This window comes from Mastigoproctus giganteus, chromosome 10 (genome assembly GCF_048544385.1).
Source record: "Mastigoproctus giganteus isolate SK-2022 chromosome 10, ASM4854438v1, whole genome shotgun sequence".
NCBI classification, from domain to species: domain Eukaryota; kingdom Metazoa; phylum Arthropoda; class Arachnida; order Uropygi; family Thelyphonidae; genus Mastigoproctus; species Mastigoproctus giganteus.
Window position 1 is genome coordinate 77,360,813 of NC_143584.1, and position 14,129 is coordinate 77,374,941.

The 14,129-nt window shown below is 35.1% G+C and overlaps 1 protein-coding gene across 1 annotated transcript in view; it reads right to left on the reverse strand.

Moving 5' to 3' along the window:
* LOC150079102 (cysteine desulfurase-like) overlaps window positions 1-14,129 on the reverse strand; it is a 225,576-nt gene that overhangs the window by 30,875 nt on the left and 180,572 nt on the right. The window contains exon 13 of the mRNA XM_090383894.1: window positions 9,557-9,646. Within this exon, the coding sequence (XP_090240020.1) occupies window positions 9,557-9,646 (90 nt within the window). The remainder of the gene's footprint in view (window positions 1-9,556; window positions 9,647-14,129) is intronic.

Sequence of the window (14,129 nt, forward strand, 5' to 3'; positions counted from 1 at the left end):
AATGGAAAAGAATTTGTGTTCATGTCCGACACTTGTGGAGGGCAAAATAGAAATGCAATCCTGTCAACCATGATTATGTATGCCGTCCAAACCTTGAATATCCCCAAAATAAATCAAATATTTCTTGAACCAGGGCATTCCCAGATGGAATGCGTGCATGCACACATTCAAACCACAAGTAGAACAATTGGTATTATTGATCCTCTTGGGTGGTATGCATTGACCAGAATGACTTCAAAATCTGGGAAGTACCTAGTGAAAGATGTCAGCCAGGAAGAGGTATTAAACTTCAAAGAAACAAGTGGCACTGTAATCAAAAACAGAAAGACAGACTCTGCTGAGGAACCAGTAAAATGGCTTCAAATAGTCTGGCTGCAGTATTAGTATTAGTAATGGCCACATGGTGCAAGAAAACTTATGGCTTATGCTGCATCAGCCAAGAAAAAAAATAAATAAAATAAATAATAAGAGAAAAGGAAAAAGATATCCTATGCATTTCCCTCCTCCTGTAGGCGACCTCCAGCTGATCTTTGAATTTCCCCAAACTGTCAGCCTCTCCCACCCACATAGGTAACTTATTCCAGTAATTTATAAGTCACTGGCTAAAATAAAACTTCCTGAAATCCAGTCTAAATAATTCTCCCCAAAACTTGAAATTATGATCCCTAGTTCTAGAATCATTTATAACCATGAAAATTTCGTCCTTATTCGTTTTACTTATGCCTCTCAGAGCCTTAAACACCTCAATCAATAGGCACCTCTAAGGTGCCTAGTTTCCAAGCTCTATAACCTACATATTCAGTCTTTCCTCATATGGATGCACTTTAGCCGATCTCACTAGGCGAGTTACCCATCTTTGGACCCTTTCAAGAAGAATAATGTCTTTTTTTAGGTGCAGTCTCCATACTTGAACACATTATTCTAAGTGTGGTCTAACAATAGCTTTATATAATGGGATTATGACTGACGTCCTCATCTCTACTAGCAATTGTTCAATAAATCATCAATAGGACACCATGGGCCTGCCTTGCAACCTGTCTACAATGCTCAGAGAACTTTACGTGTGACCGTATTGTAACACCAAAGTCCCTTTCCTCCACTACCGGCTTTAGTTCAACTCCAACAAGTGCATAAGTAATGGAAGGAAGATGCGTAAAATATTTATTTCAAGTATAGCTACTCAGGTGAAAATTTCAAACGCTTTAAAATTCAAAGATGGATTCTTTGTGGCTTCACCTTCTCAAATTTGGAATCAAAGAAGCAATACAATGATCCTCTGCAAATCCACGCTGAGAAGAACAAAGACCTCATAGAATTATAACGAGAAAACATTATTCCCAATACTCTCGTGGGTAATGATACAGAAGAAGAACAAGCCAATGATGGTAATGATACAGAAGAAGAACAAGCCAATGATGGTAATGATACAGAAGAAGAACAAGCCAATGATGGTAATGATACAGAAGAAGAACAAGAGAATGAATAAATTTTATGTATGACTGAATTTACTGTGAACAAAAATGACATATATTTCAATAAAAACTTAATGTGGCTTTCTCTAAACTATTTTTAATGTCGAAAAAGTTAATTAATTTATTTGTGCACTATTAAACATCATGGAAATCAAGGTTGGTATATATCATGCTATAAGCAACTATTTTTGTTGTAGTCAAAACTGTTTTTCCATATTCCGGATAAAATGTGATTTTGTGGTTAACGTTGTTTGACACTAAACCCACGACTTATGGACAACCCTGTGCATCTGATCTGTGCTCCACTCAACATTTTCTAATAATGTCACATGGTTTGTTTTCACTACTTTCTTCAGTAATCAGTGCTTCCTATCTGTCAGTTATTTTTGCCTAATTGACAGACAGATATTTTTGACTCTTTGAATATGTCATCACCCTCATTCTTCTGCCTTTTTACTACAACAGCTATGGTTAATGTGAGATTCACACATGGGCAGCAGTGATGGATCCAAGAGGGGACAATCAGGCTCCACTAGAGCCTAAGTAGATTGGAACAAATAGTGTGTACTTGATATTAATATTTTGACTATTCATTGAATATGCATATTATATAAAAGCTCATTAAAAATTCATTACATAGCCAGATGTAGCCAGGTGCCTGATACATAAGTACAGTACTACACCTGTTTGAACTGAATGTAAACAGAAAATTTATTTATTTTTGGAAATTTGGGCTTAATTTTCCAATTACTTTCAATCACATAAATCATAGTTATATCTGTAAAAAAACAGACTGAATCCATCTGCGTGGCTGTTGCATGTAATAACAACTGACTATTAAGACTTTTTTAAACTCCAAGGAGCCTTGTTATGACTCATTCAGCTTGTCATCATATTTCTGATATTGCTTTCACACTTTTAAACCTGCTCTCATTCCTCTTTTCATACGGTGAAATTTGGATAATTTGAACAGATTACCCAAAAAATTGGAATTATTTAAGTTGGTTTTTAATTATATATGCTATAGGTATCACAAATATCTATCAAAAGAAGGTGGTACTTAATTGAAGAGCCCTCTGAGTCTGGAACAGGACACACAAATTCTTGCAGCTATGGGTCAACCTTGTAACGAAGTTTATTAATATAAAATGTATAAATAAAAACATTGAAACTGTAGATTAAAGTAATAAAAATGGCTTAAATTAATTAACATAAAATGTTAAATGATTAAACACAAATCATTTAACATAAAATGTTAAACACAAAATCAACAGCAGCTTCTGACTTCTATATGGAGGCTTTCTCATCTGGGCAAAAACAGGCCAGATTTGAGGTTATATACTGCACACCGATGATCAAGAGATGACACACCTTTCTATCATGGGAGCAGTTACTGTCTATGACTCAGTGCAGAAATGATGGGGTGGATTCTATGTATGAGTGAGTCGAAAGCAGGGGAGAAGAAAGGTATATATGCCCTGAGTGTTAATAAGGCAGAGGGGTAAGTGAGGGGTGTTTCTTCTCTGATTAAGGAGGGAATGGGGGAGAGAGAGAGAGAGATGAGGTGAGCAGTGTTTGATGATCAGGAGTTAATGGTTAGATGGGAAGTTGGTAAATGGGGGCATGTACAGCACCCCTGTGCAGTATATAACCTCAACTGGTATAGATTTTTCCAGCTGAGAAAAGCTCTGTACAGAGGCTGAAAGCTACTACTGATTTTGTGTTTTTAATTTATTTATTCATGCCATATTTTCATCATCATCATTAACATGATCCAGCATAGGTCTTTTAAGATATGTTTCGTTGTAGCTCTTGGAAGTGGTCTTGATATAGCCATCATTGACTCGATTGGCCCACATCTCTCTTGCCTGTAGGTTTGTAGTTAAAATTCTATATTTTACTTTAATTTTATTCATCATTATTTTCATTGTTTTTATCTACAATCGTTATTATTATAATGTTATTATAATAACTTCGTTACAAGTTGGTCAATAGTTGTAAGAATTTATAAATGTATCCCATTCCCGAACTTAGAGAGTTCTTTACCCTATTTACATTCCATTTGCAACCCAAAAACTTGGCTAGCAGTGGCCCATATACATTACCTGTGCTAAGGATATGCAACACTTCTTGTTTTCCCACAGATGTTTGGAGCACTGTACTACTCCAAAAGGGTTTCGAATCAAGCTACCATTTTGTGATATTAATCTCAACAGACTTTCAGTTCAATTTTAGAGAAGCATTATGAAATGTTGAATAAAGAAACTGCACAGATATCTAAGGAACACCAAGTATTAAAAGAACAGGTAAGTGAATTTTTAAAAAGACAACGTTTAAGTAACCTCATATTTTGTTCGGTAATGATTATAGTTATTAATAAGGCAACTTCAACAGAAATTATGAGAGCATGATATATTCAGAAACTATGCAGACCAATGGAGGAAAAAAGTATAGCAATTTCCAGAACAATGACTTCATTTTAAATCTGAGAATCAAACTTTATACTGTAACATTTGGAAGTGTTTTAACCAGGTCCAAAAAATTTTGTGACATCTCTGAATATTAATCATGGAGTGCAGGCTGGATTTACTCTTACATAAGACTTATCCCAGCAACTAATATGCTGGGATTACTCTAATGAAAGGGTAATCCCTGCATATTAGTTGTGCCAGAATACAAAGGACATGTAATGGTTTTTACGGTATTAAGATATTAAGTCCAGGACCAGAGCTTCAAGTTATGAAAACTATAAAAAGTTATTTATTATTAGCCATATGGTGCAAGGAAGCCTGAGGCTTATGCTGCACTAGCAAAAAAAATTATTATTATTAATTATTATTAAAAATATCTTAATATTAAGATATTAAGTCCAGGACCAGAGCTTCAAGTTATGAAAACTATAAAAAGTTATTTATTATTATTATTATTATTATTAGCCATATGGTGCAAGGAAGCCTGAGGCTTATGCTGCACTAGCAAAAAAAATTCAAGTTATCCTGAGAGAGAGAGAGAGAGAGAGAGAGAGAGAGAGAGAGAGAGAGAGAGAGAGAGTAGAAAGTAATCACCAAGAAAGAGAAGAATGATGATATCCAGCTCAGGACCCTGGGTGTGTGCCAAGCCCATACTCACCAAATGTGAGTCCCTGGGGTACATGTCAGGCATAATAACTTTGGGCATACCGACCGAGTTGCTACTTAGAGCATCAATCTTATATTGTGAATGCACTTTGGCACTAGTTGCCAAAGTGCATGGTACTGCACCTACTAAATAGAAAGTAGTTCTCCAATGGCAAAGAAATTAATTCTTTATTGAGGCTTAATCAATCAAAAATCAGTAAAAAGCAATATTGGAACTTATATGCCATTAGCTGAAATTAAGAATCTGTCTATGGATAATCCAAAAACAAAAACTACAAATTCCTTTACATCTGATTACCTCTAGTATTGGTACTTCCATATATAAATTAGCACAATTTTTTGAAACCACTTGTTAGACCTGCAGAATTCACTATTAGTTCAAGATAAGAATTTATACAATGTTTAAAAGACCAAGAGATTATTGGGCACCATTTCATTTTCCTACAGTGTTACTTAATTATATACAATCATTCCTAAGCCAACCGGGCTAGCCAGATAGGTAAAGTGCCTGCCTGGCAACCCAAAGGTCGCGGGTTCGATTCCCACCTCGGGCTGGATATCACGATGGTGCCGAACCAACCGGTTGGTTGGATATTCCAGCCACGATACACGAAGAAAGCAAGAAAAAACTGGTTCCTTCGTGTATTGATCAGATCAAACGAAATAAATAAATAAATAAAATCATTCCTAACATATACATAATAGTCTGTATTCAACAACAATTAGAAAAAGACAATACTGTGCATAACAGGACCATTACAAATATTTGTAAAGTTTATCCTTAAGCTTTAACAATTCCAAATTCATATTTGAGGACTTCAAATGTGAGGCCCTCCCAAATTCTTCTTTTCACATTACATTGTGGAAAAGGTGTATAGATGACATTTTCACCATTCTCGTATAGAGCTGTGAAATGGCATTTTTGACATATCTAGAACTATTCTAGTTTCTTGAAATTTACCATTGAGATTGGTAAAGACTATGCCTTGCCTTTCCTAGATGTCATGATAAAACAATACATAGGTCCACACCTCCTAACATCACTATATCCCAAGTCAATAAGCTATTATAATTCATTTCAATCAGCCTAACATTGACATAGCATCATCCAGGCACTAATGAGAGCAGGGTATGGTTACATCGTCCAGACACAGATAAGGATAAAGAAATAAGTAAAGTTAGAGCAAACCTTAAAAATGTCCCTAAGCAATTCCTAAATTACAGAAATTGTTTCTGACAAGGACACACAAATGAAGGTATGTCACCCTTATCTTCCAGGTACTTCACCTCAGCATGTATTGTCTTGTGACCACTACAGTATATAGCCTAACCTATGTTTTTTTAGAGTGAGAAAGACCCCATATAGAAGTTGAAAGCTTTTATCAATTTTGTGTTTTTATCAGATTTATTTGCAATATTTTTAATACCTTAAATCAGTTTATATTAATTTGTATATGTTATAATAATAAAGTTCATTAAAAGTTTATTAGTGGCTGCAATAACATAAATGTATTAATCTAAAGCAGTGGTCTCCAAAGTTGGATGTGCATTTCAGCACGCATCCAACTTTAGTTTTTCGAAACGTAATTGAAAATAAAAATTATAAATAAATTTTTTTTAATACTTCAATATGAGGCTTTGTTTGATTGCAGGGCTTTATTTGATCATGCCCGTTCAAGTACATGCATTTTGTATTTGAACTTCAATTTAATTTTGTTTTCTATTTTTTTATTTGTGATCTTTTAAAATATCTGATTTTATAAATGTGATTTTAAATATAATGCCTTCCATGTAAATGATTTATAAATAAAAAAATATATTAAACTTATATATTTAATTTTTTATTCCGGGGTGCATGCTAGTCCTTTTAAGTAAAATAAGGGTGTGTGACCAAAAAGGTTTCGAGACTACTGATCTAAAGGATATTTCTTGGCTAAATGCCTAAAAGTATGAAGAAATTCGTTTTATGCATGGGTAATGCACACACACACATCATTTCTACTAAAAGATAGTTTTAATGCATTGTTTTAATTATATCTCATATTGTGAATACCTTCACAACAAGTTGCCCTGGTATTGCACTACCTTCAATAGGAAACACTTCACCTATGGAGAAGACTAATGTTACTGATTCCCGGTGGATACCACCATCCCCAGAAGGCACCGTTTCAAAGCTTGTTGACTTCTCATCGGTGGGTGGGCAGGTACCCTGTTGTTGCAAGGGTGACAACCCAGTTATGAAGTATAACTCCACAATATGAGAGATGCTGTTGTTGTAGTTGAGTTTTTAGGAGCATTAGCAACTAAGGCCATATTGCTCCGGGAATATGCGGTGGTTATTCCCTGACCTTTCCACATTCTCCGTATTTGGTGGTCACAGGCTCGAACCCCGGTCTACGTGAGATGCCTGATGGTGTGTGTGTGTGTGTGTGTGTCGTATGTACCCATGCATCAACAAATTTCTTCATACTCTTAGGCATTTAGCCACGAAATATCCTTTAGATTAAACCACACACACCATCGGACATCTCTCATATTGCGGAGTTATACTTCATAACCAGGTTGTCACCATTGCAACAACGGGGTACCTGCCCACCAACTGATGAGAAGCCAACAAGCTTCAAAAAAGTGCCGTCTAGGTGGTAGTGGTATCCGCCGAGAATAAGTAATATTAGTCTTCTTCATAGGTGAAACGTTACTTATCTGAGGTAGTGCAATACCAACTTGTTGTGAAGGTATTCACAATATGAGATATAATTAAAACAATGCATTAAAACTAACTTAGTAGAAATGACATGTGTACATTACCCATGCATAAACAAATTTCTTCATGAATGTATTAAGTTGGAAAATTGCCGTAAAACAATTGAGCTTCTTCAAAGGGCCCAAAGACAGGCAATGTTCCTGGTGAGATCGACAAAAGGATATCCACACATGGAAAGACTTTGAATAGGCAGGCTAGAGAATTTGGTAATTAGGCACCTTAGAGCACACCTAAATGATGTATAAGGCTCTGTGAGGAGAAATAAAAATGTAAAAGGGTGAAATTTCCACTATTATAAATGATTTCAGAACTAGGGTGCCATAAATTCAAATTACTGGGGAAGAGTTGTTCATTATTGGAATAATGCTGCCTCCATGGATGATTGAGGCTCACAGCTTCAGGAAAGTAAAAGGTCAGCTGGATAGGCACCTATATGAGAGAGCCAAGTAGGTATTTTATTATTTATTATTACTTACATACTTTTTTTTTGTTTTTTTTGGCAGGTTTTCGTGCCCAAGGCCTTGTGCAAGAAAGCACAAGGCCTTGGGCTTTCTTGCACCATGTGGCTAATACTAATAACACAAAATTATTAATTTATTATGAGCAACATGAAATAACAGATATTGCAAACAAACAAACAAAAAACATCAAATTGAATATATAAAAAATGAATTAGAATTAGAATGACAGTCAAAAATGCTGTCACATAACCACAAGGTTCTGAGCTGGATATCATCATTCTTCTCTCTCTCTCTCTCTCTGGGCAGTTTAGAATTTTTTTTTTTTTTTTTTTTTTTTTTGGCTGGTGCAGCATAAGCCTCAGGCTTTCTTGCACCATATGGCTAATAATAATAAAAAACATGCTTAAAATATAATCAAAATCATTTAAAACCATTATGTTTCTGCTTAAAACATTCATAATACATCAAAACAAACCTCAATTTTTGTGCCTTGATGCAACTTTGCACCCATTCAATTGTGGTCAATAAATGAGTACTGTAAAAGGAAAGGCACATGAAATGAATAACTGAACAATACTGGCACACTTGATTGAACCACTGACTATCGCATTAAGGCTCGGATTTTGCTTAATGTCAATACCTGTCTAGGAAGTGCTATAAAAGCTGTATACTTATCACAGTTTCATATGTTCTTTGCTTCCATATGTTGAAGTTATTTTATCTACTTTAGTATTTTCCACAAGAAGAAGATGATTATGCTTGCTGAATTTTAATCTTTAGTTTTCAATGTTAAACTTCAGTTGCCATCTCTCAGCCCAGCTGCTGAACTTTTCCAGATCTGTTGCAGTAGCAACAACCTTACGAACAACCTTACCAACCTTCGTCTTGTCTCGTCTGCAAAATTGGACATACTTTCATAAATATCATTGATAAATCCAAAAAAAAAAAAAAAAAAAAAAAAAACAATGGGCCTAACACTGACCCCTGAGGGACTCCACTAATAAAAGTCCACAAAGAGTAGTGTCAAATGATTACCACTCTCTGTCTTCTCCCACTCAACAAGTGCGTGCGCACATGTGTGTGTGTGTGTACATTACTCATAAATAATATGGGTAATGTGCTCTGTTATTACATTACCCATGTTTATGCATGGGTAATGTGCTCTGTATTATTTATGGGTAATGTAATTTACCCATTACCAATGCGGATGTGTGTGTATATTACCCATGAGCATTGGTCATATGCAAATTGTGTGGGATATTTCATTCAGAGCTAACTACTGCCATGGAAGAAACAGCCTTTAAACATTCCTCCAGTCTCTAACAATATGACACCTACAACTCTAAATGAGTGACCCATGGCAAACCTACTATACTTTCATGAACCAGTCAATGTGCCACTTCGTATACTCTTGTATTATGTATGTAAAATGTCCAGGGGCTGATTTGCATGTTATGTGGCTGAAAAACACTGAATAACTCATGGAGAGTACTCTCTTCTCTCTATTAACTAACGCTTCAACATTTTTATGAATTTTCTCTATCAGTATTAAATGACGAATCTACTACACTGTCACAGAAGCCTTGGAGCTGGTATTTATCCGTGATGCTTAAGGTTTAGATTTTTATTGTTCATCATGTTTTGCTTAATCATACTAAATATGATATAAAAAACTTAATTTAATTTGAAAACAAATACAAATAAAATATGTTTTATACTTACCTCATGTTCCTAAGCCTCTGTACATGATAAATACATTTCTCTGCAGTAAAATCCACTTCTGCTTCTGTTGTAAATCGTCCAATACCAAACCTAAATATATATTTATTAGTGAAATTTGGATATTTTGTCTTATGCATATGTTCAATTATTCAAAAATGGTTGTTCAATTGATACTATTAATTTCCCAACCACACACGACGTATTAGATTAACATAACATTTAAAAAATCTCCACAATAAACACCAATTGAAGGAGTATAGTTTGATTTCATAAAGAGGAATTGTTTAAGCTAAGCACAGGGAAACTGAAGCCATATGGCATTAATATATTGTCTGTAAACTGTGCATATTCTAGGCCAATTTGAATGTACGTAGGGATATATATATATATATAACCGATAATAAATATAAAATTAAAATCAAATTTAAACATATGCCAGTAGTATGAACTGTAGAGTGAAAATTTAACATAAAAATTAAATCAACAGGGAGGGGGAAGTAAATGTAACAAGACAGAAACTGTAGCCGCAAGTCTCCAAATAATTTAGAAATTCAATTAAATCCAAATTAAAATTTAAAACTAAGACCAATTATATAGAAATTTAGTGGCACCCCCTAATAAGGTACCAGTTCCGAGAGACATGAAATATCATCGAAAAAGGGGCTAAACGAACTATTAAAATAAAACAAATTTTGTTAGCTTTATATTTATTTTCTTATTTATTTTATTTTCTAAATGTCATTATTCAAACATATATATATATATATATATGAGTAATATGGAAAGAAAGTTAATAAATTATAACTAAATATAAAAATAGCAAAATGCTTAATGTTAAGCATTTCGCTATTTTTATATTTAGTCTATTATCACAGTACTATAAGAATTCTATAACTTTATACTTGTAAACTGTAACTAATACTTATGGGCCAATGCACTTGCCACAGCAATTATGCATTATGACCATAATGTGTATAAAATATGTTGTATAATATTGAGGACAATTCAAGAAGGCTATACCAAGATGGATTTAAAGAAACGCAAGGGATAAAGTAAGGTTTGTATGTATAAATATACATATATATATATATACAAAAAAATTAAAATATATACATAAAACTTATCGCTGTCTACCCACAATCTAGGTGACTTCAACTGGGGCCAACCACTCAGACTGAAGGCAAAAAAAGACAACAAGTTCTCTGTTTCTGTAATGATCAATATCTGCTAAGATATATAAATTTATAGATTAAGTAATTTGAATCTAAACCAATTAAATGTAGTTAAAAATTTTTTAGAACCAAAAGAAAGATAATATAAAGTATTAATACAAGCACATATTGAACATCGTTGACCCAACAGAGAATGTAATTTAATAATTAAAATAAGAATAAATGTAAAATATAAGGCATATCTACCGTATCCAGGACATAATGTAGTAACAACAATAGTCATCATGAAAAAAATAACAATCCTTCTAGTGAGTTAATATACATGTGGTGACCCCTATGTGATGAATATGGTAAAAATAAATAACTGATTAATTAATTAAAATTAAGTTAACGCAAAGAGAAACATGCAGATAGTAAGATGAATAAAAACTAATAGAGTAGGAATAATAGAACCTGAACTCTGTGAAGGTGAAAATATAGTAGTACAAATAAGAAGTAGTTTCTCCTACATCCCCCAGATTACGCTAATAATTTTGGAGAAATAAGAACAAAGAGTGTATGACAGCTTAAAGATGATGCAAGATATAAGTTGTAGCTCGGGTAAGCCCAGAATCGCACACCCATTCCTATAGTAGGACCCTGAGCTGAATTTGCATGTCACCTTAGCGTGAACTTAAGTATATACAGTATTATTATAAAATAAGATAAATGATACACTATAATTCACATCCATTTATGCATATGTAATTTAATTTAATATTAATACAACTTATTTATATATATATATATATATATATATATATATATATATATATATATATATATATATATATATGAACAGGTGCATGTATACTGGCGTGTATACCAATGCTAGGAGTTTAGTAAATAAATTTGATGAATTTGAGGTATTGCTCAAAACAACAAAGGCAGATAGTGTGGGGATTTCAGAGACGTGGTGTCACAAAGATATAAGGAATGTAGAACTGCAATTTGGGGAGTACAATGTCTACAGAAAGGATAGACAGGGTAGGAAGGGAGGAGGGGTTATGCTATTAATTAAGAAATACATAAAATCCAAGGAAGTGAAGCCAGTCGACATTGCTGGACAGTGCAGTGTCGAGTCAGTTTGGTGTGACATAAGCATTGGGAAGATCAAAATTGAGAGTAGGAGTGTGCTATAGGCCTAATGACTCTGATGAGTATAATAAGAAACTGTATGGGGAAATAGAGTGGGCCAGTAAATCAGAGAGTCTTATAATGGGGGATTTTAATTTCCCAGATATTGACTGCAATTTGGGGGCTGGTCACTCACACACTAGCAAGGCTTTTGTGGATTTATTGGATGATTGTTTTCTACATCAGCATGTTCGGGAGGCAACTAGAGGGAGTAATACTCTTGATTTGATTATCAGTAGTGATTCTTCATACATTAAGAATCTGCAGATAAATGAACCACTAGGTGGCAGTGATCACAGTGTGCTGAAGTGGAATTTACTCAAAGAGGTAACTACCATTAGGGGTAAAGGGAAGGGTTATTGCTATCATAAAGGCATCTACTATGGACTGAGACAGTACTGAAATTCTATACAGTGGGACCAACTGATGATGTTACCAACAGCAAATTCAAAATGGGAAGCATTCAAAGGACTTATCTTGGAAGCTACTAGGCTTTACATACCAACTAAGAAATATTGTTCAAGGTTTAGGCCTAAGTGAATGTCAGATGAACTAATGAGACATATGGCAGAGAAGAAAAATGCATGGGATACATAGAAATTAACACATGACACAGAAGCCTATGATAGATACAAGTTGATCTGTAACCAAGTTAAAAAGGAGGTTAGGCAGGCGAAGGCAGATTACGAGAAATCTTTGGCAAGGGATGCAAAGAAAAACACCAAAGAGTTCTTTACTTATGTAAACTCTAGAAGGAAGGGGATGAATCAGATTGGTACACTTGATATCGATGAGTCAACTGTTGATGATCCTGCTCAGGTAGCTAACAAACTGAATGAATATTTTGCATCGACATTCACACATGAGGAGTTATTCAGCGAGGGGAATGCCAGAGGTGTATTCAACTCTGGCAGTAAGCTAGAGAATCTTGTAATAACTGAGAGTAAAGTGGAGGAGAAATTGTTGAAGATAAACACAAGAAAGGCACCTGGGGTGGATGGGATCTATCCAGTTATATTAAAGGAGGCAGCAGAGGAAGTAAGCAAACCCTTAGCCATAATTATGAGAGCTTCCTTGAACTCAGGGGAGGTACCCACAGACTGAAGATGTGCAAATGACCCCAATTCACAAAGGAGGATCAAAAGCTGACACAAGTAATTATAGACCTGTTAGTTTAACTTCTGTTGCTGGAAAATTAATGGAGGCACTGGTTAAAGAAACACTGCAGGGTCATCTAGACAAGACTTCAGTTATAGCTCAGACATAGCATGATTTTGTTAAGGGGAAGTCTTGCCTGACCAATTTGATTGGATACTATGATGCAGTCACAAAAGAACTGGATGCAGGGAATAACTTTGATATTATATACTTGGATCTTAGAAAGGCTTTTGATACTGTTGCACATGGAAGACTGCTGCACAAATTGGAGCAGTGTGTCATTGGAGGCAAATTGCTGCTATGGATAAAGGGGTGGTTGAGGGGGAGAAGACAGTGAGTGGTAATCAATGGACACTGCTCATCATGGACTAATGTTATTAGTGGAGTCCCTCAGGGTTCAGTATTGGGCCCATTATTGTTTTCTGTATTTATAAATGATATTGATGATCGTATATCAAGCTTAATGTCCAAGTTTGCAGACGATACGAAGGTTGGCAGGGTTGTTAAGGACACTACTGACACTATGCTACTGCAAGGATCTGGAAATGTTGAGCAGATGGGCTGAGAGGTGGCAAATGAAGTTTAACATTGACAAATGTAAAGTACTACACATGGGAAACAGCAACCCCAGAGCAACGTATAACTCTGTGGTACTACACTGACAGTGGTAGAGAATGAAAGGACCTGGGGGTGGTTGTGCAGGCAGATATGAAGTTTTCTGAGCAGTGCAGACGGGCGGCAAGAGTAGCTAATGGTGTATTGTTGATGATATATAGGAATTTTTCTAGCAGGGATAAGGAGGTGATTATTCCCTTGTATAAGGCAATGGTCATACAACACCTAGAGTACTGTATACAGGTCTGGACGCCTCATTTCAAGAAGGATGTAGAGATGCTGGAATGAGTACAGAGAAGGGCAACAAGATTAGTGAATGAAACAAAGGGATGCTCTTACGAAGAAAGGCTTAAGTTTTGCAAATTACAGTGTCTGGAGACTAGGCACCGGAGAGGTGATCTGGTAGAGGTGTATAAAGCCTTGAATGGTTTGAGCATGCTCAATGCTGATGG